This window comes from Metarhizium brunneum, chromosome 1 (assembly GCF_013426205.1).
Source record: "Metarhizium brunneum chromosome 1, complete sequence".
Taxonomy (NCBI): Eukaryota; Fungi; Ascomycota; class Sordariomycetes; order Hypocreales; family Clavicipitaceae; genus Metarhizium; species Metarhizium brunneum.
Genome location: NC_089422.1, coordinates 9,156,442 through 9,183,707, shown reverse-complemented (window position 1 = coordinate 9,183,707; position 27,266 = coordinate 9,156,442). Strand labels below are relative to the sequence as shown.

The 27,266-nt window shown below is 53.4% G+C and overlaps 12 protein-coding genes across 12 annotated transcripts; 4 read left to right on the top strand and 8 right to left on the bottom strand.

The window, feature by feature from the left end:
• Window positions 1-573: 573 nt before the first annotated feature.
• On the bottom strand, window positions 574-1,779 carry ANK2_2 (Ankyrin-2; the record flags this gene model as incomplete). The annotated part of the gene is made up of 1 exon (XM_014685839.1): window positions 574-1,779. The coding sequence occupies one exon, from the start codon at window positions 1,777-1,779 to the stop codon at window positions 574-576; it is 1,206 nt and encodes a 401-aa protein (XP_014541325.1).
• Window positions 1,780-3,772: 1,993 nt separating this feature from the next.
• G6M90_00g028360 (uncharacterized protein) lies at window positions 3,773-4,381 on the bottom strand (the record flags this gene model as incomplete). Its single annotated transcript, XM_014685840.1, has 1 exon — window positions 3,773-4,381. One exon carries the CDS (start codon window positions 4,379-4,381, stop codon window positions 3,773-3,775), a length of 609 nt encoding a protein of 202 aa, XP_014541326.1.
• Window positions 4,382-5,686: 1,305 nt separating this feature from the next.
• SRPK_0 (Serine/threonine-protein kinase SRPK) lies at window positions 5,687-7,113 on the bottom strand (the record flags this gene model as incomplete). Its single annotated transcript, XM_014685841.1, has 3 exons — window positions 5,687-6,207; window positions 6,268-6,842; window positions 6,893-7,113. 3 exons carry the CDS (start codon window positions 7,111-7,113, stop codon window positions 5,687-5,689), a joined length of 1,317 nt encoding a protein of 438 aa, XP_014541327.1.
• A 557-nt stretch (window positions 7,114-7,670) lies between these two features.
• Window positions 7,671-7,931, top strand: G6M90_00g028340 (uncharacterized protein; the record flags this gene model as incomplete). The annotated part of the gene is made up of 2 exons (XM_066130008.1): window positions 7,671-7,844; window positions 7,914-7,931. 2 exons carry the CDS (start codon window positions 7,671-7,673, stop codon window positions 7,929-7,931), a joined length of 192 nt encoding a protein of 63 aa, XP_065985800.1.
• A 1,587-nt stretch (window positions 7,932-9,518) lies between these two features.
• Window positions 9,519-10,505, top strand: G6M90_00g028330 (uncharacterized protein; the record flags this gene model as incomplete). Its single annotated transcript, XM_014685842.1, has 1 exon — window positions 9,519-10,505. The coding sequence occupies one exon, from the start codon at window positions 9,519-9,521 to the stop codon at window positions 10,503-10,505; it is 987 nt and encodes a 328-aa protein (XP_014541328.1).
• A 934-nt stretch (window positions 10,506-11,439) lies between these two features.
• Window positions 11,440-12,147, bottom strand: G6M90_00g028320 (uncharacterized protein; the record flags this gene model as incomplete). The annotated part of the gene is made up of 3 exons (XM_014685843.2): window positions 11,440-11,587; window positions 11,641-11,954; window positions 12,016-12,147. 3 exons carry the CDS (start codon window positions 12,145-12,147, stop codon window positions 11,440-11,442), a joined length of 594 nt encoding a protein of 197 aa, XP_014541329.2.
• Window positions 12,148-13,479: 1,332 nt separating this feature from the next.
• CTR4 (Copper transport protein CTR4) lies at window positions 13,480-14,385 on the top strand (the record flags this gene model as incomplete). Its single annotated transcript, XM_014685844.1, has 4 exons — window positions 13,480-13,614; window positions 13,691-14,047; window positions 14,165-14,259; window positions 14,337-14,385. The coding sequence occupies 4 exons, from the start codon at window positions 13,480-13,482 to the stop codon at window positions 14,383-14,385; spliced, it is 636 nt and encodes a 211-aa protein (XP_014541330.1).
• Window positions 14,386-14,969: 584 nt separating this feature from the next.
• klp5 (Kinesin-like protein 5) lies at window positions 14,970-18,282 on the bottom strand (the record flags this gene model as incomplete). Its single annotated transcript, XM_014685845.1, has 4 exons — window positions 14,970-17,886; window positions 17,944-18,060; window positions 18,128-18,167; window positions 18,246-18,282. 4 exons carry the CDS (start codon window positions 18,280-18,282, stop codon window positions 14,970-14,972), a joined length of 3,111 nt encoding a protein of 1,036 aa, XP_014541331.1.
• Window positions 18,283-19,329: 1,047 nt separating this feature from the next.
• G6M90_00g028290 (uncharacterized protein) lies at window positions 19,330-21,317 on the top strand (the record flags this gene model as incomplete). The annotated part of the gene is made up of 4 exons (XM_066130007.1): window positions 19,330-19,420; window positions 19,483-20,189; window positions 20,241-20,645; window positions 20,706-21,317. The coding sequence occupies 4 exons, from the start codon at window positions 19,330-19,332 to the stop codon at window positions 21,315-21,317; spliced, it is 1,815 nt and encodes a 604-aa protein (XP_065985974.1).
• Window positions 21,318-21,484: 167 nt separating this feature from the next.
• G6M90_00g028280 (uncharacterized protein) lies at window positions 21,485-22,060 on the bottom strand (the record flags this gene model as incomplete). Its single annotated transcript, XM_014685847.1, has 1 exon — window positions 21,485-22,060. The coding sequence occupies one exon, from the start codon at window positions 22,058-22,060 to the stop codon at window positions 21,485-21,487; it is 576 nt and encodes a 191-aa protein (XP_014541333.1).
• A 569-nt stretch (window positions 22,061-22,629) lies between these two features.
• On the bottom strand, window positions 22,630-23,853 carry G6M90_00g028270 (uncharacterized protein; the record flags this gene model as incomplete). The annotated part of the gene is made up of 3 exons (XM_014685848.1): window positions 22,630-22,794; window positions 22,862-23,579; window positions 23,651-23,853. 3 exons carry the CDS (start codon window positions 23,851-23,853, stop codon window positions 22,630-22,632), a joined length of 1,086 nt encoding a protein of 361 aa, XP_014541334.1.
• A 1,616-nt stretch (window positions 23,854-25,469) lies between these two features.
• Window positions 25,470-25,928, bottom strand: G6M90_00g028260 (uncharacterized protein; the record flags this gene model as incomplete). Its single annotated transcript, XM_014685850.1, has 1 exon — window positions 25,470-25,928. The coding sequence occupies one exon, from the start codon at window positions 25,926-25,928 to the stop codon at window positions 25,470-25,472; it is 459 nt and encodes a 152-aa protein (XP_014541336.1).
• Between the last annotated feature and the right edge of the window lie 1,338 nt (window positions 25,929-27,266).

Sequence of the window (27,266 nt, the reverse complement as noted above, 5' to 3'; positions counted from 1 at the left end):
GGCACCAGTCTCCCCTGAGATATACTGTCCCGTATATATATACAAGCACAACGCTCGTATAGCACAGCATGCTACAGTGCGGTCCGCAGCAAGATTGAGGCGTGTGTTAGACATGCCATCGAAACACTATTCTCACCGATGGGGGAAGCTCCCCCAGCACGGGACCCATCCCTCTCAAGGAACCTGGCTCGGATACCTGAAGGGGTTGAGTAGTTCCTTCAGTGTCCATCGGTTTACAGGGGTTCTACTCGCAAAGCACAGCCGATGATACAAACCGGCCAGAAATTATAGGCCTTGCGCCGAGAAGACTGGCTGGTCTAGCATCCCCAGCACATTAATTCTTCTAGCAAATATTCCCAGATCCTCGTCGTCTTGAAACATCAGTGATGAGAGCGTGATTCCCACGTTAAACCCCGCGCTATCCAGTGCCGCAACACCAATACCAGTCACCCGGCCACCATGGCAAGGCTCGAGAACATCATACGGACACGACGGCTCTGCGGAATCACCAGAATTCCGTCCATCATATCGGCAAAGTGTTGCGTATGTCAGCCCCTTCGGTCCGCAGAATCCCTACGACGGACGGCCAGCCCGCGCAGGCCACTCACGGGAGGAGGCCAAAGCGACGCCGTTGCGCATCAGCACATCGACCACGTCGTCGTGGCCCCGGAACGCCGCCTGGACCAGCAGCGTATTGCCGACGCTGTCCTTGGTGCAGATGTAAACGCCCGCGTCGAGCAGGACCTGAACAACGTCAGCGTGCCCCTTTGCAACGGCCGCCAACATGGCCGATTCTCCCAAGCCCGGGTCCGCCTTGATGTCGCTGCCGCCGCCGTGCGCGAGCAGCACCTTGACAACCGCCGCGTGTCCCTTGCGGGCGGCCTGCACGAGGGCCGGGTTCCCGTTTGGATGCAGGGGACTAGCGCCGCCCTTGTCGAGGAGCATCTCGAGGATGGCAGGGCACCCGAACTTGATGGCGTGCCAGAAGACCGTCTTGCCCCGGGCGTCGGGGGCCTGGACGTCGGCGCCGCGCCGCATGAGCACCCTGGCCGCGGCCTCGTTTCTGACGCGGACGGCGGCGTGAAGCGGGGTTTCGCGGTGCGCGCCGCGGGACGAGAGGATCGCGCCGGCGCCGGCGTCGAGCAGGGCGTGGATGGCGGCGATGTTGCCGCAGGCCGCGGCGCAGTGGAGCGGCGTCGCGCCGACAAAGTCTGCGTCTGCGACGTCGGCGCCGCGGTCGAGCAGCAGGCTGAGCATCTCGGTTGCGCCGCCTGTCATGATGGCGCCCGAGTTGATGGCCGTGTGGAGCGGCGTCTCGCCGTTGTCGAGCCGCTGCGCGTGGACGTCGGCGCCGTGCTCGAGGAGCGCCGTCGCCGTGCCCATGTCCCACTGGGCTGCGGCGGTGTGGAGGACGGTGCCTGCTTTGCCGTGCAGCACGTTGGGATCCGCGCCCTTGGCGAGGAGCAGCCAGACCATGATGGCGTTTCCGAAGCGCACGGCTTCCACGAGAGGCAGGGTGCTCGACGGAGCCTGCGGTGTGTTGACATCGACGCCGGCTAGTAGGGCCTTTTCGGCAGTCAAGACTCGTCCGTGCTTGGCGGCCCAGAGGATTGCGCTCCTCTCAACGTTGGGGGCGGTTGCGTTGTGTCGGTAGAGGTAGTCTATCGTGAGGTTGTAAAAGCCCCGGCTGGTGCGGCAGAGGGCGTAAATGTCTCGGTCTCGATCAAGGGCTTTGACGATGTGTAGCAGCAGCTCCGTTGGCAGATTGGCCAGTTCCATGGCTGGCCCGGAGCCGGCACGGCATTTGCAAGGTCAGGCGGGCTGCTGGTGAGGAGAGCAGGATGGGGATTGTTGTGGTCGGCAAAGGATGACGATGTGACACTGCCGTCGGAGTTGGAGATTTCTCCGCATCTTACGAAGTATAATTTCCTCTTTCGGACACTGTACAGACTTCGGCACACCCTTTCTGCATTGGGCACTTCCGTCGGACAGCCTAATATGGGGCATGGCAGCTCTAGTTATGCTTGAAGGTAGTTGCGCCATGGTGAACAACTCCGGTGGAAGCTCCCGGGACACTGGATGCTTCGCAAATTTGGGCCACTTTGGTACCTGCAGCTTGAAGACAGGGGCAGCTGCGGCGGAAATAGCCATTGACAATAGGTGAACTGTGCAAATTCCACAGGCAGAAAGTGAATGGACCTTTGTTTAAAAAAAAAAAGCTAGAGCATGGAAAAAACGGAGATGCTTTCAAAGCCTGGGCGTTATTTTCTTCTGCAAATGCCCCGGTCGGCAGTTGGCCTTGTCCCATTTTGACATGGACGCCTACAGCGATTGGCTACATGCAAGAGAGACAGGGGCGTTAGGGGCGGACCGGTCCGTGACCTGAAGGCGGCTTGGCATTTCGGATCACTAAGAACTTGGTGCCGTCTTCTAGTATTGGCAAGAGGAGAGACGGACTCCAGGGGGCAAATTTCCCAATTAAGATATAGTAAAGCTATATAGCGAGTACTGGACTACATCTTGGAAGCGAGGAAATTAGCAAAAACGTACACACATCTTGGCTAATTTGCTCCATAATTAATGTGAAGTTAAAGGCCAAGCAGAATGACAACAAGCCTCATGAAAATTATGTGGCTTTGCGTCTCAATTCTGTTCCACTCATCCTCACTATAAGTGAATTTATGTAGCGGTAGATCAGGATAGCGACTAAATGACTTGTTCTATTAAAGTTTTACAGGGTAATCCGGCGTCGGCCCTCGCGAGAAGGAGGTATGATCCGGTCGGATTAGAGCTCAGAAGGCAGCAACTCTGCGCAAACATGACCATCGGAGACTTGATCACTCTTTCAGAGTGGTCAATTAAGAGCAGGGAGCTCGTAGAAGGGAGTGAATCCTAGCATCAGATTGCTCATCTGTTAACATGTGGCAAATCAACAAATAAATCATAGACCCACAAGATACCATAACCTTGAACGAAGCAAAGAACGTCGCTGAAAGGCTACTCAACAGTCTTGCTAATGTACAGATTGCAATAAGGAAGGCCGGTGCAACTTCTCGCCTCAAGAGGGTGGACCGCACATTCAACAGATGAAAGCATTGTTATGCGGCGCTCTTGGAACCTTCTGACTTCATTCTCCGTGTCTCTGGAGCTCCTCGACTTAATTTTACCCCCGCGAATCGGTGCTCCTCGCTATTTGTTAAAAGGGTATATGGCATGATAGATTTGCATCTGATTGAGGACGTCAGACTTTTGGCAGTCCAACACTAGCTAAAGTCACGAAAGTGATGTCGAGTCTGCGCCTAACGAGTGATTGGGAGACGAAGTCCCTTTGCGTTCTGAGCAGCGAATACTCCTCCTTACTGACATACAGTGCACCAACCGTTTCCTGTTCTGTGAGGATCGTCAAGATCAGTTACGCCCTCAACAAGTGCAAGCGCCTTCTCAGGCCGGACTTGTCCCGATCAGATCAGCTCACAACCAACCCTCAGATCCTCCAGTCAAGGGCTATAAACAACTCGGGCAATCACTACAGCCTTGGACGCATGGGCATGCTCTATGGCCTCGATAATATCATTCTATAGGCACAACTGATTAGGCATCGCATTGTGTGCTTGGTTCATCTCTGGGAAATAATGTCGAGGTGATATTCCCGGGTGTTGCAGCAACAGCAACGGCCCTCTGTGCCCACTATGCTAAAACCTCCGAATTTTTTCGTCTCCTAATACATGGTCCTTGTCTGGATGTCGCGGCAAGTGATCTCAAAGTTCTACTCCTAATCTCTGATTGCCATCATGCCAATGAGCCCGAGACGTTGTACAAGTAACCTCTCCACCATATCGCCAAGCTCGCAAACATTCATCCTCTTGCCAGTTTTCTTATCAATGAATACAAAGTCCTCTTGCTTAGACAGCCAGTAATCTTCATTCCAGAATCTCGTACATCCGCTCATATCCCCAACAACCACATGACATTCCACCAAGTTTGGGAACCATGACTCTTCGTAATCTTCAAAATCCCACTCGTCATCCTCATACTCGTACTCGAACTTGAACCGGCGTACACGGGATTTATTGTGGACAACGTGATCGAGAAAAGCTCGGCCAACCGCGAGCATGTCCAGGTCAAAATTGACCCAGACGTAGCGTGGTTCAGTTTCTTGAAAGTAAAACATCTTCTCATATTGGCTTTCCTTGCGACTTTCCCGACAGGTATGTAGAACTGCTGGTACAGGTGTCGGCGATATCAGGTACAAAATTTCCTCGAAGCGATCATCGTGCTCGTACTTGGCTCTGATTGGAACCTCGCGAGGCTCAGCTGCCAACGCCCATACCTTAGCACGAAGTTCGTATGGTAGACGAGGGAACGGATGAAAAGTGGCCATGCTGGAACCAGATATGACATTCGGCGTGGGATGGTAACAACTGTGATGATGTTTGGGGATTTTGGTAGTAGGAAAGGACTGGTGTGAAAAGAAAAGAAAAGAGAAGAGAAGACTGGAGAAAAGAAGAAAAGGGCTGGGGCGTTTAAAAATCAAGTGGAAGGAGCCTTGGTGGATGTGACTTACGCCCTCAAGGTAAAATATACGCATAGTCATGTACCACGCACAGCTTTATCCGATGGGCGAGTGGCAGCTTCGCAGCCCAAGGTGGAGGGAAATATGAAAATCCCGGGTAGTGCAGGTTTTCAAGTCTCTTCATCACAGAGGTGACCTGTTCTAACTCTAGCTGAGAGTACTGAAAATGGCAGATTGACGTCTTCTAATCCTTCGGTTATCCCTACATGCGACGACTGCAAGGCCGTTGCTCCCGAAACAGCATCTAATTGCAACATTTCTTGACCTGGAACCATAAAGCCGCTGATTGAAAGGTATGCCAGTTGACGCGGAGCAAACTGTTCCAGCAAACCAGAAGTCCCACGAGCTGACAGTGAATGCTGCCTCTGCGTTTGTACAAGCAGTGAATTTACTCGCAGTGAAGCTATGCCGGCAGGTCTGAGTTTGTCACTTTTATAGAATCATCCTTCACCCTTCAGAATGTTTGCATCCATAATAATGCTAACTGATGTGCGTTTCGCTTTGTCTAGGTGCATTCGTTATTGGGATTTCCCTTTTCAAGAAACGATCTCGCTATTTCGAACCCCAAGCAACCCTTTGTCCCGCTTCTGTAACGGTGTTCCGGATTAATGTATTTGCCATGCCCTACGATGATAATAATGTGGAGATTTTCATGCCAAATCGAAGCTGCGCTATAAGAAACGAGATAATACCTCGAGTTCAAGCTGGGTTATAAATGGGAAAACTTCAGTCACGCATTGAGGGACTGGTATTTGAATATCAGCCACCAAACCCAAGAACAACGATTCAAGCACAATGTTGCTAGGAGCGTGAAGTAGACTAGTCTTGACTGAAACAGATGGCTCGCCAGTACTAGCATGTTACCTGTCCAGCACCGTGACCTTGCGCACATACAACTAATTTCCTACACTTCTTGCGGCTTCAATCTAAAGAGGGAATATTTTATCCGCCCTGAATACTATACTTTGAAATGTTCTCAAGTATGCTATACACACCACTTTTACTGTGAAAATGCTGATATTCTGGCGCCGTAGATATTCTGGCCAAAACAGATGGCCAGATTCTTACTTGTCTACTTGACGGTATGCCACTCGCCATGCACTCTCGTTACCTTTATTTGGACTGGCCGCTCTCCACCTCCATCTCTCTAAACCACGTATCAGACAAGATTTCCGCAGGCGAGGGTCTGTTGGCAGGATCGTACTGCAAAATCCGCCGAATCAACGCCTTGACTTGGCGGCCTTCCTCCTCATCAAGATCCGGGCATGCCTGATCGAACCAGTCCTCCATGGACGTCTGCTCCAGCATGAGCGGTTCTCCGCCTTTCGCAACTCCTCCGAGCTGACAATTAAATAGCTCCCTCTCAGTGAAATAGAGCGTCGACGTCTTCCAATGCGTAAAAAGCTCATCGGGTAGGGCGCCGAGCCTGGCAGTAAGAGAGAGGAGATGGTTGTCATCTTCAAACTTGGAGCCTGGTACACAGAAGAGAGGTTGTCCAGTGATGAGCTCAAAAATAAGGCAGCCGAAACTCCAGATATCGAGGGTTTTATTGATGGCGCCGGTAAGAACCAACTCGGGAGGCCGAAGTCCGAGAGGCGTAATGGACTTCGTTGGCGGGTTCGTAAAGAAGTATGCTGTTTCAAGCGTAAGTAGACATCTATAAAGAGAGGTCGTCCGCAACTAGAGGTACTAACCGCCACCCATGTCGGATAATTTAATCTTGAAGCCTTTGTCATACTCGGTAAAAGGCGCCAGCGGCTGCGCAATACAAAGATATCGAGGCGCCCACTTGTCTTGTTTGCCGTCCAGCCTCTGCACTGGCGGCGAGATTGACTGGGTTTGCACATTTTCCTCTTGGCGCAGCGCGTCCTCGGGTTGCATGTCGATATTATCCACAGCGAAGAGCATGTTTCCCGGCTGAAAGTCTCCATGAGCGATACCATTCTCGTGAAGAAATGCCAGTGCTTGTAATGATTGCTTGAGGATGCTCTTTGCCATCCGAATCGGATAGCGAACCACCATCCCCCACATTCGAGGTTTGAACTGGGGCAACTCCTCGACCATGGTATTCACATTCGGGCCCATGGGCTCAAGTACCAGGCACGTATGGACGCCATTGGGTCCGCGGTGTTCAAACTTGTCCAGTAGCTGCGTGATATGCTGGGCTGCCTTTGCTGGTGCGGCTTTGGCAATGTGGTGCAAGATTTGCAGCTCAGCTGATGCCCGGTTTGCCGAGACAAGAATCTTCAAGGCGACATATGTAGAGTTTCTGGGACGGAATGAGTAACGAGGATAAAGATGATGCAAAGATGGCCATACTTCAGGTCACGAGCCAGCCACACAGTCGAGTAAGAGCCCTCGCCGAGCTTTCGAATCACCTTGTACTGGCCATTATTGAACATATCGCCGAGCAAAACGGGGTGGTAGCCACCTGGGCGGTAGTCCTCCACCCACTCGCAAGGCGAAGTAATTGTTTTGAACCTCCATTCATCATCTTTCACGGGTCCTGTTGGTGGTGTGGGAGGACGGGATGCGCTCATGCCTGTGGTAGAGGTGCGTTGTCCGAGAGGTACCTGATGTGGTGTTTTGAAATAGATGCAAGGTGGTCATGGGAGAGTTCAAAGTCCTGAGAGACTGGATGAGTAATCAAAGGAACGAGAGAAGCTGCATGATGGTGTCGCAGGATATAGGGGGGTATTAACAGACAATTACTTGTGGCGTGGCCACGCCCATTTTTTGTGCAACAGATGGCACATACTCGAACCATGACTAAGAAGCCAGCACTGGCATCTCTCACAGACCACCAGACATGACGGCCACGAGCATCTCGCACGCTGCAATAGGCGCCCGGTACATGCTGTTGGTTGTCACGCTATAGAATGGTGTCGAGAGACTGGTCGATGATGTACCTGGCATTGACCCAAGAGCAAGTTAACTGGACAGTTAGCTGTGGCCGGCCAAGCAAAACCTCAACATTGACCATGATGGTACCACCGCTCATGCACTGCAATCACCAACGCAGGTTCTTTGAAAGGGTGGTGGTCTAGCTGGACAGCAAGAATAAATTGATGTGAGCTCGCCAGAGTATTGTTTCAAGATGTTCTTATTCTCAACCAATACCAATACTTCTCTATCCCAGCTAGAGCACGAATCTATGTTCATCATGAATGCTGACAATGTTACCTTCAGCCCGTTTAACATGTACTCAAGCGATGCCACGGAGAAGACGGATGTCATCAATTTGGTTGTTAGCCAAGCACCTGCCGGGGCTGTACGTGCCACAGTCGTCTAAGTTGACGGCGGTTCTCATCGCAATCAAGCCACTGACACCAGCCTTTAGGAAAGGCTGGCACACTAGCCGAAACGATAAGCGGAATCACTGTACCGTTGATTACTACGACGCCGCTGGTGCCAAGATCAGCCGGAATCATGTTGTTTGACCTGGCATGGGATGGTGTGACCAGGGCTTGGATACAAGGACCCGGAACGAAGGGCTCAATTCTATCTCACCGCTCTCTTTGGCATCAAGGACGCTTGGTTTTCTTTGTGCTATTTGTAACAAAAAGGTCTTATGTACCTAGCATGCAAGGAGCGGTGAGATCTGCGGCCTGACTGGCTTGTGGCCCTCCTCGTGCAACTATCGTTGGGATCGAGAGTCGGCCGGTGCTGTGATAGTGATATGATATGTCCAATGTGACAGATGGTCGAGTGAGAGCGATAGCTCCGACTTTGGGTCCATGAAGCTTGCTCCACGCAGGTTGGGGAGAGGCGCTGGGCTGGATTGCTTACTTGTTTATTGCGCTGGGGCTCCTAGTCAGAGAATCTCCTGATTACGAGTACAATCATTGATGGGTTTGCGGGATATGACTTGGCCAAAACGCCTTTCCATAGACGGGCCTTGCCATTTCCATGGTGCAGAGAACCTGGTCGATAACTTGTGGAAACCAAAAGTTACCAAACGATCCGGACATTTTACAGGTACAGCTTACAGTCTTTGGTACTAAAGGTCCTTTGTTTTCCTGAAGGCCTAGTCGACAAAGAGCTCTATTTATACAAGAAGTGGTGCGAGCCTTCTGCCCTAGGTCTTGGGACCGTAGCCCTCGTGTAATTGTGACATTTAAATTCACTTCCAGTATGGCGACTTTGAAGCCTGTCTCGGGGGTGGCACAGCGAGTCGCAAAAGACGGAATCTTGATCATCTCTGACACATTATACAAGAATTATGGCATGAATAATTACTGGTCTCCGATTGCAGGCCTCGCTAATCGGAGTTAAAGCGCCAAGAGGATCACGAAATCGTTGGGAGGCGGCCTCTGCGACATCCTCAGAAACATTCACAAACTGTCTATTAAGGGCACTATTTAACCCTATTTCAAGGAACCCCATGCATTCCTTGCAGCACTATCCCAGACGCTTTACGTAACTACGTATAAATCCCGATAGGTTTCTTGCCGTGCGTCGCGGAGTCGCCGACAGATGGTACAACAGTCGTACAAGACGAGTCCCAACAATCATGAATGCGCCGACAGTATGCCCGGTTTTTCTCCGATGAATACAGATGCAGCCTGCTTACGTGGCTGTTTGGCTGGTGGCGGCGGCTCAAGAGTCAAGAGTCAAGACGTGGAGCTATCTCCGAAACTGTCTATCGCCGAAAGCTTGCGTACACAAGTTCCTCCCATTGCCATGGCCACGATTCAGCCTCGATTGAATTTCAAGGCCATTCCCCGAATTTTATGACACGCTTTGACCGTCCGCCGCAATCTGACAAAGTTTAACGGTTACACTGCATCGGGGCATGACAACAGTCCCTCCCGACATGTAAACCATGTGAACGGATTTTAAATATAAAAATGCCGTGTCTTCTCCGCAAAGGACGACAATAATAGATGATTTAATCAAAAATCAGCCTACTCCTTGATACAAAGCTTACATTTCCTCCGTCACCATGGTCTCCCACGGCAATTATAAGGTGCAGAAGGTCACCTACCCATCCAACGGGGAGACAATCGCCGGCATTCTCTACAAGCCAACCAATGTCAGCAACCCCCCCGGCGTCGTCCTTCTCGGGCCGTATTCCTTCATCAAAGAGCAGGCGCCCTTGCAGTACGCCACACGACTTGCCGACGAGGGCTACGCCGCCCTGATCTTCGACCCTCGGACCGTCGGCGAGAGCACCGGACAGCCGCGCCGGCTGGAGAATCCCAAAATGAAAAACGAAGACGTGGTAGCCGGACTGGACTATCTCCAAAGCCTGCCAGACGTTGACAGCAACCGACTGTTCCTGGTCGGCATCTGCCAGGGCGGCCCGGAATGCCTCGACATTGCCTCCTACGACCAGCGAGTTCGCGGCGTCGCCTCCGTAACAGGCTACTACCGGGACCGCGAAACCGACATTTGGATGATTTGCTCGGGCTGTGTCAACCCCGAGCCCGGCGTAGACGTGGGCTCGATGAAGATGCCCACCCAGGAACAGGGCGAGGCCCTCTACAAGGCCAGGCTGGAACGGGCCCGGAAAGCCCGCGAGTTGTACGACAAGACGGGCGAGGTCGTGTACCAGCCGCTGGTCGACCCGAAGGCCGCCGATCCGGAGGTCGGTTCGCTCGCTGGGCTGCCGGGCCCGGTTGCCTGGTCGTGGTACGGCCCGTGGACTCTCAAGAACTTTGACAACCGGTACGCCGTCATGAGTGACGTCGATCACTTTGGCTATAGTACCGTGGACGGGGTGGCCAAGCTCACAAAGCCTGCGTTGATTATTCACGGAGATAACTGCATGAACGCGGCGTCTGCGAAGCGCCACTATGACTCTATCCCCACGAAGAACAAGAAGCTCGTTTGGGACAATGGCGTGTCTCATTTCCAGCATTATGAGCAGCCGGACATTGTCGATCACAATGTGGCGGAAATTGCGGCCTGGTTTGCTGGCGTGAACTGATGGATATGGTTGGGGAGTGCACGTCCACAGAGGCTTTCCCAGTGGTAATTACCAGACAGATCACGGCGCAGTGAATATTTGTGCAGATATGCCATGGCAATGTATGCTAAAGTTGAGAGATATCGAGATAACTGCATTTACGCGGTCAAGATTTCTACTTATCGCTGGTGTATGCGGCTACTTGCACAGTCAAAAATTACGGCCATGTTGTCAATTGGATTATACGTCAGTCCGTTGCTTGAGATGTCATCATTTCTTGTAGTCTGTGAGGGTTGGCGCCGCCCCGATCGACCAACCCTTCATAGATCGATCATCTTGACCTCAGTCTCTTCTTCAACTGATGCTTGTTTATCCCTTACAGTCTGCTTACTATCTTGGCTTTACATTCCGTGAATCCCAAACAACTCGGGTCCTCCCATTTCGCCGCCCGGTTCATGCGCTCCATCAATGCATTAGCGGTTATGGCGGGCCGGTATTCGCTGAATGGTCCCGGGCGTACAGCTTATAGCTTATGTCGTCTCGGCCAAAATGGACAGTACAGAGAGACCAAGACCAATTCGACACGCGTAGCTCTCTGGAAGAGTGAGTCAAGCTTGGTGCCACGATTCAGGGAGCCTCCAGTTCTGTCATATATTTTTCAGCCCTCTTCCAAGGCACCGAAGAACTCCTCCGAGTTGCTGCCACGCCAGTCTCGCAGCGCATACAACAGGTAGCGGAAGTCTTTCTACCAGGATGGCCACTTCGTAGCCCGGCGCGGCACGAGCCGCGTCTTTCAGTAGCCTTGGGATGGAGGGAGCGCCTTGCCTGTTCGTAATTAAATCGACGGGGCCGGCTGCCACCAAAGGATCAGAGGCAATGGAAAGCCATATGCAGCCTGTTTGTCAGTTTTACAGCGACGTAACATGCACTCGGCCATTCTCCTTCTTTGTGATGGTCATTTTGTGAATGCCAAATAGAGTATTGGCGGGACTGCGCGCAAATGAGACTGCCTGGCCGCTAAAGCAATGTGTCCGACCGTCTCCTCGTCTTCCTCCCATCCGATCATGTCACCTTCGTTCCGAACAGTCGCCAAGAAGTAGGAGCTATTGGGAAGAGTTGGCGAGGGTGCGCTGTTGAAGAACGGGGGGTAGCACACCTTATTAAAAGGGTGAGATCCGTCCAAACATCATTCTCCCCTTCAAAGCTCTCAAAGACAAACAGCTGACGACCACTGAGGTCCCGAGGAATGACAAGTTTTGGCCCTTGGTGCTGAACCAGTACGCAAGGGTACAGCAGACGAGACGCCAAGATCTCCGTCTCCCATCGCAGAAAGTTGTAGACGGCTACCTCGAAACAAACCTCCTCGGCCTGTATCTCGATAGTTAACCCGTCGAAATCTGGCATGTTGACATGGCCGCGAGCTAGACGAGCAGCCATGTCGGGCATGTTGGAAGTTTTGACATGGAAATACTAAGCATGGTTAGCAAAATCGGGGTCATTAAGACACATGGCAGCAATGGAAGAAGCTGACACTGTTGTTGGGCCCCTTGGTGATTATGGGAATGATTCCCCCTATCTCGCGGATGAGTCGCCCAACGTCCCAGACGCCCTCAAATGGACTGTGGCCACTGCGAACTAGATTCAGAAGATTCCTGCCATGCATTGCTTGCCGCTGGGCGTGGAAGACCACTAGTCTCGCCAATACATTGTGATATGTCTTGATAATCTTGATTGACTTGTATGTAGTGCGGCTGCGTACAAGCTACGAGGTGCGCTGCCCTAATGCGAATGGGGGTATCGCGATGGTTTTGCCCGTGCACTGCGTTGAACAACTACGCAACTCTATAGCCGTGAGATGCTTGCAAAGCACCAGACTGCAATTAACCGTGTCATCGGAGATACCACCACCCGTGCTGGCCGCCTTGCCCCCGTTGCGGTAGCCAGCGGAAGCTTGAAACTAGCCAGGTGTTTGTTTGCGGTTGGAGGAACTAGTTTTTGCATTGCTCATGATGAACCGCATCGGCGTTGGTCCTGCACTTGTACTTTGCGCCATCGCGTTATAGCTTGCCGTGTTTCGTCATACAGTGGGCGCATTCTGGACGTTGGAGAAAAGAGGCCAAGAACGAGTCCGTGGATTGAGACCTGATACGGCTATTACATGAGAAAGTGATGGCGCAAATGTGTGTACATTCTGTACCCTGCGAAAAGAGATGAGCATGAATTCTAACCATGCATGACACGAACGCCCATGACGCATCACCAGTTGTCGTGGACAGGATGGAAATTCCGAATTCACCTCACGTGGACGCCTTGGAGGGATGCAAAATTCAGAGGTTGAGGCAATCGACGCCCAAAATCCTGACAGCCGACTCCCGACACTGGCGTCCCGCTTTTCACCAATCAAATCCCTACCTCGCCCTTCGTTCCTTCTGAATCCAGCTGCACCACCTTGTCCACCAGAGACTTGGCATTTTCGCACCCCAGCCAAAATCTCCACAGCTGCACTCCTTCAATCCAATACCACAGCTTGCACGACCAGGAAATTTGCTCAAATACTCTCAGCATCACCTCATAACAGCCGACGACCCAAGCCCAACGGCTGGTCGCATCTCTCCCCACAAGACCAAACAAAACGAAACCATGAAGCACAGGCCTTCCCGGTCTGCCAGAAGCGCAGATTGCGCTAGTTTACACACGACTCACCACTCCCGACTCAAGGTTTCACCAAGGCCCGGCGAGTCAATAAAGTTCCGTGGCCGGGGCAGCACCGAAGCATCGTCAGACACGACTCTGTGGTCCGTTACTCGTACACAGGAGATATTTTTGGCCCATGAGCCTTGCCTTACCTGCTGCTATAAGATCGGCCGGGCCTGCCTCTGCCTTGGGCTGGGAAACCTGACCCCTCTTAGTCTCGCTCTCTACACGCCCACACCATCATAGACCCAGCCTCACAACACCATACATACATTGAGCACCATCGCAACGCACATTCACAATGGATATGGATCATTCTACCATGCACATGGGCATGACTGGCACCCCGACCGCCATGTCCATGCCAACCTCAACTGCCGACAGCCACAGCCACGGCCACGACATGGAGGGCATGGGCAACGGATGCAAGATTTCCGTACGACTCAACCCCCTCCTCCCAAAATCCCCATCCGGCGAGACCACAGTCCAGTGACTAACATGGAATCCCTCAGATGCTCTTCAACCTCAACACCGTCGGCTCATGCTTCCTCTCGTCCGAATGGCAAATCACATCCACCGGCATGTTCGCCGGCTCCTGCATCGGCGTCTTCCTCCTCGGCATGGTCCTCGAGTTCCTCCGCCGCTCCATCAAGGAATACGACAGATTTCTCGTCCGCCAGCACGTATCCAAGTTCCAGTCCTCGGCTAGCCCTGCCGCCGCAGCAGCCACCGGTTCCGTCGGCAGCAAGGAGGGCGCGGCCATCACCTCGTGCGCCGTGGTCCCTCCGTTTCGACCAAACGTGTTGCAGCAGGGCATCCGGGCGTTTTTGCACCTGCTAGCCTTTGTCGTTGCCTACATTCTGATGCTGGTACGTTGTCCTTGCATGCGTGTGTGCGTGCGTGTGTGTCTGTGTGTGTGTTGGGGGGGGGGCGGGGGGGTGTCATCCTGCTCGAAAATGCTTTGCAAAATGCTAACCAAACCACAGTTGGCCATGTACTACAACGGCTACATCATCCTGTGCATCTTCCTCGGCTCATTCTTCGGCGCCTTCATCTTCCAGTGGGAAACTCTTCCCCTCGGGTACGTCCTCTCCTCCTCTACACAATCTGCAGTGCATGCACTCCGTCACTTCCCATGACTTACGCCAAACTCGGCAGCGGTCAACAAACGAGCGCCGCCCAGGAAGCCACCGTCTGCTGCGGGTAATTGCTCAACAAGGCATTTTTGGCAAAGAAAACCTCTCAGGACGACTTGCTTCGCGAACAGGAGAACCCCGCCATCGTCCCTAGTCTACAACAACAACAACAAACAGTACATGTAATACGACGTAACAGAACCAGAAGATATCCAATGTTTGAATGCCGCAGCATTATGGAAATACGCAGTACGAATGATTTAGAAGCGCATGCCCGAGATGGTAGATATATGTAGCTCTGGAGCACTACAAGTGCAGAGCAGGCGATGGACGTTGCATTCTCAACGCTGCTTATACCCCCAAGACGCAATAGTTGCCTCGTCATTATGCTTCAAATATATAGTTGCAGAATCCAAATTAGTCCACTTCAGTAGAAAATTATATCAAGAGTAAATTAACAGCTATGCCATTCTTCTACGGAAAATACAAAACTCATTCATTGTATGATCCAAACGCCAGTATGCCTCTGCCAAAATGAAATCGCAACCGCGTCGTCCAACACAGCCCTGTGCAAAAGACGGCTGGATCAAGGAGAAGAGAGAGAAACAAGGAAAAATCTACATAGTTAAGGATGATGTTCTTGTTGAACACGGGCTTATCGCCATGCCGTAGCTCCTCTGGTCTCCTGGCGTCGATGAGAGGCAGGCGTCGACCCGACACTAATAGTAACGCGACGTGGTGCCTCTTTCAAGCCGTCTCGCGGGCTACTTGCTGTACTCTCCAGTCGGACACTCCCTCCTAGGTTCATCCGCCTAGCCTGGCCAGCGGTCAGGTTTCGGTCGCCTTTAAACTCGGGCGGTGAGCAGGTGAGCGGAGGGCTCTTCCGTCGTTCCAGGCTACCACGACGAGCCCTCGAGATGCCATTTGTGCTGCTGGCCAACGCCGACGGCATGCTAGGGCGTGGCATAGCTCGTTCGGGGATGGTGGATATCGACGAGACGCGTCTTCCATTAGCAGCGACTACTCCGCCCAAGGCACTCGGCCTGCGAGCTTTGGCTGATTGTATGGCACTCCGCAGCTTGCGAACATCAATCATGCTCGACTCAGAGTCTGAGCCGGAGCTAGGTGTCCCTTGGATCGGGGGATTATTCTCGTCCACAATGCCCCTCAACGATGTCGGCTGCGGGGGACTTAACCTGCTGCGATGGGCGGCTGGCAATGACGGCGGCGACAAGTTGCCCGTCTTAGAGACATCCAGTGTTCGCAGCGGCGACAACCTGCCAGAGTTGGGGGAGCTGGACGACACGCTTCGGCTGAGCATTGGGGCTTGTAGCAATGGTGAGCCTTGTGGCTGCACTGACATTCGGGTCTTTGATAGAAAACCAGCCTGGAATCGCCCCGGCTTGGAAGCTGGTGTGGCCGCCTGTTCCTCCTCTGGCGCCTCAATCCTGGGGCTCGATGTTTCGCGGTTTTGTTCATCCTCGACAAGATAGGTTGGTTGCGGTGGCGGAATTGGGGTCCTCTCTGCTGACGACTGATCAGGGGTTGCGTCCATCTGCTGCGGTGTGTTTGCAAAATCGGCCAGAGTTCCGTCTTCGCTTTCGTCATCTCTCCATCGGACACTCCTGGGCTTGGATTTTTTGACTGGTGTGAAGCTGATTCCCTTCTTCGCCGTGCCAAGCACCTTACGTCTTCTTGGCGACGATTTCATCGGGCTAGCAAACACATGCTCGCTCTGAACAGCAGCAAGCGCTAGAGGAGCAATGGGTTTGACGTACGCCCCAAGGCTCTTCTTCCGCTTCGGTGTGCCTTTCCGAGTTGGCGGGAAGATTTCTAGCACGGGAAGAGAACCGTCAGGTTTCACCACCTGCCCCGCAGCAGTATATCCCGTGTCGAGAAGTTTGTGGATAATCTGTTTCGCCTGAGCGACAGCGCTCTCCTCATCCATGGCCAGAGTATCGGAAAGCGACGCTAGCATCTCGAACTGGGCAGTAAGAAGCATTTGCATCATGGCTGCATCGCCGAGCTTTTCTTGCTCGAGGACTTCACGGTAGGCTTCTCGACCAAAGTTGGCTTTGAGGAGCTCTGCCTCCCGGGTCAACGTAGCATGTTCGCCGCTGTCGATGCCCTCTAGGCCTTCGAGTTGTTGCAGACTGTGGGAAAGTGCGGTATCGATTGCCCGCTCCCACGTTGCCTTTTCAAGCTTCTGGTGAATATGTTGGCGACTGTTTTCAAGCTCCACCTGAATGCCTTGAGCAGTCTTTCGAATAGAAATCAAGTTCTGGGGCATAGAGTCGTTATCTGCCCTCTGCTCGCAAACGGTATCAAACGCAGCAATCCAACCGGTCAACATGGCAATTCGTCTCTCAAAGGCTTTGAGCTTCTTCATAGTAGCAATGCGCTCCTGGCGCTCCGCAGCGGAGTGGTCGTAAGCTGCGCGAAGGCGCAACACACCTTCTCGAGCGACGCCATCTCGCTTATCGCATTGCTTGCGGAATTTGGCAAAGAACAACTGTTCCGCATCCTTCTGCTGCGCTTTGAGCTCATTGATGAGAGCCATCTGTTCATCAATCTTAACCAAGAAGTCCTTGACGTGGCGATTGACGTTGAAGACGTTGCGAGTAACCTTGGTTTGGATGTTCTTGGCCCTGTTTGCATAGCGCAGTGTATTCTGCGTCTCATCGAAGTGGGCACTAGAAGGGGATACGCACACAATCATGACTGTCTTGCAGTTTCCGCCTAGCGAAAACTTTAGCAGTCGAGTGAGCTTACTGTTACGATAGGGGACATGGGCGCGCTGGCGCTTGTCGCAAAGCGCATTGATGCAACTGCCCAATGCCAGGAGAGATTTGTTGATATTGGCGCCTTCGGTCAGGCGCACGCCGCGGTTTTTCGTCACCGATGCACGCTCAGATCCGGCCAAGTCGATGATGCTGAGGGTGGCCATGGTATGCGGTTCATTGACGTCGGCGTTTCTGTCCTTTTGAGATATATTAATTTGCAATACCGCGTGCGACCGAGACGACGTGGCGTTTGCTTCTGTTGGCGACACGGTTCGATACTCGTTGCCTTGGATAATCATGTCCATGACTTCTTGGACATTCTTGGGGTGATGGCTTGTTAGACCGAAGACCGTTACAGCTTGGTTGCTGTCTTCCCTGAGCATCAGACCACCTTGGCTTCCACCAGGGACCAAAAGATCCCGAATTGTTTCATTGTATATTTCGAGGTAACTCAAGCTAAGCTCTGTCGACTTTTCCTGGCTTCGCTCGTCGATTTTCTCGAACAGCTCCTGCATGGTCAGGAAGATAATACCCGGATGTTGAGCGGTGCCAGTGATGGTATGTGTCTTTCCGCAGCCGGTAGCGCCGTAAGCGAAAACAGTGGCGTTGTAGCCGTCAAGGACACTGTCTAATAGGTTCTTGGTTGTCCCTTCATAGACATCGGACTGGGTAGTGTTTTCGTCGAAAACGCGATCGAACGCAAAGACTTGGTCTTTGACCTTTTTGGACGTGGGGACGACGGATCTGGAGAATCGTTGCACGGGGTTGTCCTCTGGGGGGTCGAAAACACTTTTGCTGAGGATTAGCATAGGCATAGTGGTGCAATGAGGGAATGATGCCACATACAGACAGCGGTCATCTACGACCTTGATCACGCTGCGTAGACCTCGCTGGTGCAGCTTGGGGGCTGGGCCTGCGAGGGAGCCATCCCCGAGGAAGACGGGGCTGTCATCGGTTTTTTGTCTGATGCTTCGTCAGTGCCTCTGGTCACGGTCTACAAACGATTGCGGTTGTCGTCGGCGCAACATACAGTTGGGCTGCCTCCCTGATTGTGAATGGCCGTACGCGAACTATGACTGCGTTAGTTCCTTGCTGATGGTGATGATTGCAAGTAGCTCTCGCGCGTCTTGCACGACGTGTTCTCGTACCAGCAACAGTGATGGATGATTGTCCCGCAGCCGCCATATTGCAGAGCTTCGGGGACTGATGCTTGTCTTTGGTGAGGTGTGCTTCGTCTATCGCGTGCACGTCACCGGTGCGTGGACAGATGGCCCCTTATGAAAGAATCTCGGTAAAGGGGTATATATTCACGACGGGCGTTTGAGCGGGCCGTCTGGTACAGCGTGGATTCGTGAACGGTATGGGTAAACACATTCGTTTCAGAACCAGTAATCCCGGAAATCGACAAGAACCCAAAAAAAAAAAAAAATCTCCCAGCGGGTATCACTTGATATGGCCAATGGTGTCGTCCAAACAAAAATTCTAATGGTCAGAAGAATGTTCAAAACGCAAACAAACATGTGCAGAAGGGGATGGAGGTGACGAGGTCGAGTTGAAGAGCAAGAGAAGCAAGAGCGTGATTGTATCGCATTGCACGGGACGAGTGCACGAATGCACGAATGCAAGCACCCACTTGGTGACGTCTATTCGTTTGTTGTTCGACCCTTGCCAGCTGCTGCCGCTGCGCGGGTGGCTGAGGATAAATATGGTTGCTGTGGTGACAGTAGTGCAACGACCAAGGGGCAGAATAGCGAAAATAAGCCAATCAATGCGAGCAGTGGGCAGGACCCGCTTCTACAATACTGGCACTTGGTTACTCAACGTACGATCCACCGGGCCCACATTAGCCTGGAGTCTCGTGGAGACACGTCTTTGGGGTGCATAATCCCTACCCTACATACAATTCTGAACTGGTGGGATTTTTGAAATGGCTATTGTCCGCGGAAGACAGTTTGAAAGACGGGCAATTGGATATCGCGGTTTGAGTGGGTTTGATTGCAGGGCCATCGTCATAAGATCGGAAGTCGCGATGTCATGATGTAACGTTTTTACCTGCCGCCTACTAGGTACTTACGGAGTACACGAGGCAAGTTCCCTGTTGAGTAAGCCAAAAAGAAGCAGCCCAGGCTAGTCCAGATATAAAATACCCCGAGGCCTGCAAACCACAGCCTCACATTCCATGTCGTCATCGCGGCCAGCCGACGCGGAAGCAACAACGGTCAACGAAACTCAATGGACGTCCATGGCCAACCATTCTGTGTCTCTAGCGCACTTTGCAGACTCTGCCAGTTTTGGTTTCGCGATGGAGAGTCCGTCACCGCAGGTATGTTGGGTGTCCCCGTCCGCGCAGTTGAGTCGCATGTGTCTCACGGTGCGAATTGTCAGACCTAAGAGACACCAAGGCCAGAAATCTGGTTTCTTTTCCGTTCGCGCAGAATGGGACACATGTAGATGGGCATGTGACGATTCACATCGCCTGCACCAAGCGAGGCTGCTGGTGCCAGCCGGGGATCCTTTGCTTCCACACCTCGTGCTACGCCTTCTACTCGGCCAAGTTTGGCCAGACATCGCATCTACTCGTGGATTCCATGTATAGCGACTACACTCCAGCCTTTTCTCTGCAACGAAAACGAACAGCATACATCCTGAATCTCCTGGAGCGTCGAACGACATCAGGCGCATTAGCCACACTTCCACCAGAGCTGCGTCGCCTGGTTGCGCGGGACCTTGTTCGGGAGTACGCCGTGGTCAATTTGCATCACCTGGTGCATACTGCGCCGACTGTTCCCAACACCGTCACCATTGACCTTGAGCAGGACGTGTATGCGTCCTATGTACGCATTGAGGGTAGCACCTATGTCCAGTCTCTTCACAACAAGGCGCCCCAGGGAGCCCGTCTGGACTGCAAGCATATCCATTCCCCGCACCCGGGCCAGATCGTACGCAAGATATTCTTGGAGTATGATCACCTGGGCATCCGAGGGGTTCACGTGTGCGCTCCCAGAAGTGATTCTCAGCAGACGGCTGACAACGTATGGTGGGTGGAGCTTCGACGCCAGCAGGGACTTCGACATATCCTGGCTGTATCTGATGTGAGTTTGCCACCATGGAGAGGACGGACAGGCTTACCAACACGCATTCAGGGGTTGAAGGTCAGGGGCATCATGGATGGGATGGAACAAGATGCAACAGATGGTTCCATCCGCGGCCCTGCTTGGCCGGAGCCAGCCACGGAATGCAAAGTGATAGACCTCGAAGGACTCAAAATTTCCACCTTTCCGCCCCGAGGATTGAGAATGAGCCATGTCGAATTCAATGCGCCACATGTCCAGGGGTATTTTATTGCTATTTTCCGACGCCAGGTCATAAAGTTGCAGGCACACCGCCAAACAGCAAGCCGGCATTTCTACCATGATGCAGACATTATTTGCAAGGATCTAACGTGGATATACATGCCTGTAGATCCGGGAGAATACGTCAAAGAGATTGGGATTCTGCGGTGCACACTTCGGCCGCCAAGCCAGCTGCATTGGCCTACAACGTTGATGGTGAGGCAATGCGTGTGCGATGTCGCAACATGAAGAGACAAAGTTAATAACTCAATATAGCTCGTCACTAACCGCGGCCGAGCATCGATTTTGGGAAAGATCCCCAGTCCTCGGCATACCTATTCCCGAGTCCATGAGATTGGAACTTCACCCTCAAAAGTATACGTTAACGAGGTAGACAGCGTACGAGACGGGCAGCGAGTTAGGTACGTAGGGGTGCAGGCCACGATTCCAAGCTGCTGGGAAAAATCGACCAACTCAAAGTTTTGGATGCCAAACTCTATCCCCCATCGATTTGGTCAAACGCATCTTTACTCGTGCTGTCGACTGGAGAATGTTGCCGCAGTAACGCCATGCCGTGGTAAGCGTCTTCGACACCAACCCATCATAGGCATGTTGCTCCAATACCATGACGGAACTCGTGCCTGTGTCGGTCAGTATCGATTGGACTGGACACTGGACACTGTAGCCATACGACCAGAGCTGCCAATGTGGCTTAGGCAAGGAGAGATAGAACGCGACAAGAAATATGTCAGTGAGGTTCGACTCAACGGACGGCAAGTCGTTGACGGCGCGCAATCATGGCAAGAGATTCCTTGGCATGGCAAGTTGGAGTGGTGGTACTTGCGACAGGAGGCTAGGGTGATTCATGTCGCGTCAGAGCCCGAATAACCAGATACGGGAGGCTCGCCACAAGCTTGTGCCCCAATTCTACACGGATATACGACAGCAGTCACTTGAACAACAAAAAGGGGTGCTTTGCCACTGTTCCGCGGAATTCCATGAATTTATTCGTTTGTTTCTGCGTCAACCTGGACCGCCCAAGACGTTCCAACGCTCTACTCCAAATGGCCGTTTGTACGTGCCACGAGATGGTCCAAAAGACGCTCCCGTGCATCCCTCACGTTTCTGGCCCCGTTCCTGGCCAGTTCAAAGAAGAACATCAACAGATCTGCCTTTTCTGAATCAACATCGATGTACTGCCCCAAATTTGCGACACTGGGGCTCCCATAGAGAGAAGTGAGCTGGTCAGCACCGTCTTCGTACAGCCATACCCGAAACGAAACTCCCACGACGGTGAGGACGAAAACAGATGGCAAGCCACTCGTTTCCAGACACGATTTTGCCGACTCGACGGCTTGTCTTTCCAGACCCTCGACAGTACCACCACGTACCCTGCATTCCACCCACAGCAACGGGGTCATTGTGTTTCTGGCGGCATCGTATCGGCTGACGACAAGGGTATCGCGCGGCGGTCTATCGGCTGGTGGGATATCGCATATCACAGAGTGTACTCCTGGGCTTGGGAACCGCTCATGTAGTAGGTTTTGCCAGAGAGAGAATGCGTGGCGGTCAGGATCTTGAGATGCTTGCCGGAACATGTGCCGGAGAAGCGGCGTCGAGATGGGGCCCATGAGGAAAGTCGTGTACCCAGGTAGGCTTGAGGTTTTGTATCGGAGTTGCCGGTGATTGAAGTTTCCAGACGAGTTCAATTATGTCTTTGCAGGAAGGAGAAGCGCGAAGGGGGAGGCGGAAGCCGAGGCAGCGTTGGCTGCGATGCCGCCACCCAATCGCACAATGGGGTTGGTGCCTAACGACAGGCTGAGCACGGCAAAGGCTCATCTATCAAAAGTATCTTGTACATGGATCAAATTCCGGAACGAAGCGACGGCTCGTAGTCATTGGAGGAGGAAATCGTCTGGAACATACACCGGGTAGCTGCTGAGCGGCTTACGAGGTGATTCATGTCTACTATATTGTATGCATATCGCTCTTGGCAAATACCCAGGTACGCAGCTATACATTACTCGAGCCCATGGCAGTGAATGCGAATGTGACGAAGATGACATGTAGTAGGTGAACAAACGAGGTGTTGGTCTACTTGCCCAAATCATTTGTCATGCTGGCCAAAAAAAAAAAGAAAAAACCTGGCACAATATATACCGGGTCATGAAGCCCCCAACTGCCATGGCCAACATTGAAGCTACAAATGGGCAGTCTCCCCCCTCGAAGCAACAACCTCGTCTAGCCACGACTGCAACCTGTCGCCCTGCCCCGTGGGCGCACTAGAGTGAAAGTTGAGGTTGACAAAGGGCGCGATGTGCGCCTCCCGCTCGGCGACGTAAAACTCGACGGGGCCGTAGCCAGCCTAGGTCAGTAGTACAGTACGTCAGCCCGGTTCGCCAGACGCCCCGACGCAGCACACACACACATACCTCGAGGGTCTTGACAAAGGAGTCAATGCTCGGCAGCAGGATCTCGTTGCCGCCCGCCAAGACCAGTATCCTGCCCACGGGCAGGCCGCGGAACCACTCGGCGGGCGCGCTCGACGCGTCAGTGTAGTAGTCCGGGGCCCGATCACCCATGTACTTCGCAGCCCAGTATTCGAGGGCCCGGCGGTCGAGGATGTCCGCGCCGTTGTAGCCGGCCAGCCGGGCGTTTGTCGCCCCCCCGTCCAGGGCGGTCCAGGGGGCCATCATGACGGCGGCGGCGAGGGGCCCGGGCAGCGGCAGGGCGTCGATCTCGGGGTGGCGGTGCACCAGGTGCGCCAGCACGCCGGCGACGAGATTCCCGCCGGCCGAGTCACCGCCGAGGAGGACGCGCGAGGGCGGTCGGGCGGCGACGACGGACCGCAGGGCCTCGACCGCCTGCCGCAGCTGCGCGGGGTACGTGGCCGCCGGGGCGAGGCCGTAGGCGACGAAGAAGACGGCCAGGCCGGGGCGCGTGCGGACGAGGCGCATGAAGAAGGCGAGGTGGCCGTTGAGCGCGGGCAGGTTGAAGCCGCCGCCGTGGTACCAGACGAGGACGGCGCCGGCGTCCGGATCGCCGATCCAGAGGCCCTTGGCGCCGTGGCGGAGCTCGACGGTGCGCGGGGCCAGCTTGAAGGACGCCGCCTGCTGCTTGTACACGGCGTCGGTGGACGGGAACACCCATCTGGGAATAGGTGTCAGTGGTTAGCCGGGTCGGCATGGAGCGGGTGGGAGGTTCTCGGGGGGGGGGCGTACTGCTGCTGCGGCGAGGACAGCCGGACAATCAGCTTGCGCACGGCGGCGTACACGACGTGCAGGTACAGCGAGGGCTCATCGTTGGGCCCGCGCCGCCATCCTGTCAGCAGCGCGGAGAGGGTGGTGAAGACGAGGGATCCTAGTGCCGGGAGCAGGTCGAGTTTCTCTCTGAGCGTGGGCGTGGCGGCTGCGGAGGGGGCCATGGTGTTTTTGGCATGTATATTTTCTAGTACTAGTGCGCGGTAGTATTATTCAGCGTCGAGGTGGGCATTACTGGCGTTGGAGAATGCTTATTTTCGAATGGGCGGGCTGGCTGTGAATAAATGTCGACTGGGAGCAAGACGGGCGAGGGTGACATGTTGCCGAGGTTTCTCGACGGGCAGCGGCGAGGGGTTGGGCGGATTGGCTACGTGCGGGGTAGGACGAGGGAGTGTGTAGCCATGTTCTGCGAGCAGACTAGACGGGCCAGGCACATTTATTTCGATTTTGTCTCATGAGGTGAGACACGGCAACGGCAACACGGCTGCATCGATGAGCAGACGTGGATGCATCCCGGCCCGGGCGGGGCCACAAGCAGCGTGTACACTATACTACATACTCGGTAAATGGTCAATACTATATTCCATTCGCTGCGCAAGAAATATATTGATATGGCCTGGGGAAAATAGAACAAGAAGGAAAAGGAGGCCAAGAGAAGAAGAAAAATAAAACCAGCACTCCCCGTCTGAAACAAACCACCCACCAGACTCCAATACATGCCCCTTTGGCGCCGTTCATCTCAGACCCCTGAAACAACACCAGCCCGATGCCGTCCCGTCACGACTTCACCGCCTTCGTCCAGCACGCCTCGGCCTCCGGCGCCTCGGCCAGTCTCGCCATCTCCACGGCGTCGGGGCTGCCGGCGCCGTCCCACAGCGCGCTCGCCTCGACCGCGAGGTGCGGGTGCCTCAGCGTGTCCCAGCGGCGAGCACCCAGCCCTCGTGGGCATCTGCCCCGGACACGACCTTGGCATCGGTTGACACGTCGTGAGGCGGTGGAAGTGACTCGCGGCGGCTTGCCACGGGGACATGTGAATGTGTCGGTTGGCGATTGACTGATGCGAAATGTCAATTGGTTGGAGGAAACGTCCATCATGTAAACAGGTTAGGCGAATTGTGCTTGTAAAGATGTTCTCAACTTGAATCCCGAGACACGATCCAGACATCAGCCACTGGCCGAACACACATGTATCAATGATCCTAAATAGTATTGGCTCTAGTCTCTGGGTCTCGCACTGCAGACAGAAATTATAAAAATATTCGTGGATAGATATAAGAAAAGTCAAGTACGGCAACATTTTGCAATTACAACTGTCCTGCTGGTTACATACAGCCTGGCGCCATGGCCACCAGGGATCATGTCGCTACACCAAGTCAACCATGTAATCGCCTACACACGCTTCCATATTGACCACCGGGCCCTCATGCATCTCGACACCCAGGCAAGACCATCGAGTCACAAGGGCAGAACACCAGCATGTTTGTATATAAATACTGTATATTTTGCATCCCACTCGTCTTCAGCAACACATGTTCGCGCAACCAGCATCCGTTGCAGCCTGGAAGCCCACTCCATGAGTCTGATCTATCTACTATACAGAACTGCTTTATCCAATTGCCTCGGCACGACTTGTACCTTCCTGCCCTGTTGCAAAGCGACCACATGGGCAACCTTTCTCTCCTCTCCGTCTATTCACAGCACCCATTCTTCATGGACCCCGTGCAGCCGCCCCAGACCTGACGTGTTGCCTCAGTGCCAGTTCACGCTGGGGTATATTGGCCTACAGTACGGAGTAGGACCCGTACGTCGGGGCAGGCTGAGTCGTGGAAGACTTCGTCACGGCCGGGGGCGCCCCGTAGCCTGGGGCCGTGTCGTGTGCGGCATCAGTCGTGGCGGCCTGCGTCGTCGAGGACTTGCTAGTGACGGGCTTGGCCGAGGTTTGCAGCGTAGTGAGGATGGAATAGACCGGAGCCTGAAAGGTGAGAGTCGGCTTGCTGAAGTGAGTCTCGAGGGACGGTGTGAGATATGCAGGGGCGCCGTATGTAGGCTGGACCTGCTGCGTCGTGGTGCTTGGCGTGTGTTGCACAGGGGGAGGATTCCCGTATCCATACGGATTCTTGTCCTCGGTGCGCTCCTCGAGCTGCTTGGGCTCTGCGAGCAGTCCCTTGGCCTGGCTGACAGCGCTGGCGATGGCGCCGCCGAAAGCTGTTGCCAAGGCGAGAACGGGTGTCAGTCTCATGGTGATGGGGGCTTGACGATATCGCGAGTGTAAAATAGGGTTGTAAAGTATAGAAGGGTAGAGTATGTGTCGACTGAGCAAGTTGCTTTGGGGCTGGATGAGTTGATGGAAATACGGCAGGATGGACTGATGTTTTTATACCTGTCTGTCCTGCGTAAGAATTGTCGTGTGTTGTTGTGAGCCGAATTGGTTTCCACTTCCGGCCATGATAAAACCGCGTGTTGGCACGGATGAGTGCAAATCAATGGCATACAATCTATGTATGGCTCCAGGGACCGTTTGCTACCGTCTCGAGCGACATCTGGGACGATTGTAGCGGATTGTTAAAGGCAATGGCGGCATGGTGCGCAATGTGCCCGGCAATGCGCACTCCTGGGCCGTAATGTCTTACTTTGTAAAACACGTCGTTTTTGGAACCCATTGTCAACCAGATTTGATAGGGTACTTTTAAAATTATGTTCTCCACTGTCTGTCTCATTTTGCACGTGCCAACGGGTTTATTATTAGGTTCTCGCTGTAAATGTTTTGGGTGGGAGTTGTTTGCGGTTTGCGATCTTCCTTTCCCTTTGTTACAGTTTAATTAAGCCGTCATCTCCGCGATCCGTGAGCGAATCGTGCCAACAGTTGTGTTATGGTGCCCAGATGGGCTGAAGAGTCTGGAACTTTTCGTGCCACCCTCTGCTGGAGCACAGGCGGTCGTGCAGGATGGGTGCCTGGATGATCAGCGCGGTGTGGCGGTCTGGTGTCTGGTGTCTGGTGTCTGGTTGAAGCTTGTTACAAGGAGAGACAAGAGTGCTAAAGACAGCAGAGGCGACATTCTCACATGAGTGGTATTGAGATGTGTAGAGGACGAAAAGACTGACGCCGAGAAAAGCCTCGAGACGTGGTATCGATCGCAAACCACTGGCTTCATCATGTTGGTTGTTGTGGCCTTGTACATCCATGTGAAAGCTGTTGGTTTTTATGTAGTGACTGTGACCATCGCATATTACTGCTACCAACGAACCATGCATGTTGGTTATGGTATGTAGATCAATAAGCGTCTGCTCGAGAAATGCCGTGTTTCTTTGTTCGTCACCTCGTTGCTCTAACCCGACACGGTACATGAGACCTCTACCGTTGTCGAGTGAAAATGCAGTTGTTTTGCCTATTTTTGGCGCATTTTTCGTTATTTTCATCCATTCTTTTGCAATTCACCTGTTTCAGAGGGTTTCCAAAGCACCGCGATCGAGATTTGGGAGGCCGAGGGTTTGATAATTGTCGCGAAATTGGGCCCCGGTCGAGCACACATGGTGGGAACTGGGCGTAGAGGCGTACTGCTTTGCCTCTTGCTTCTTT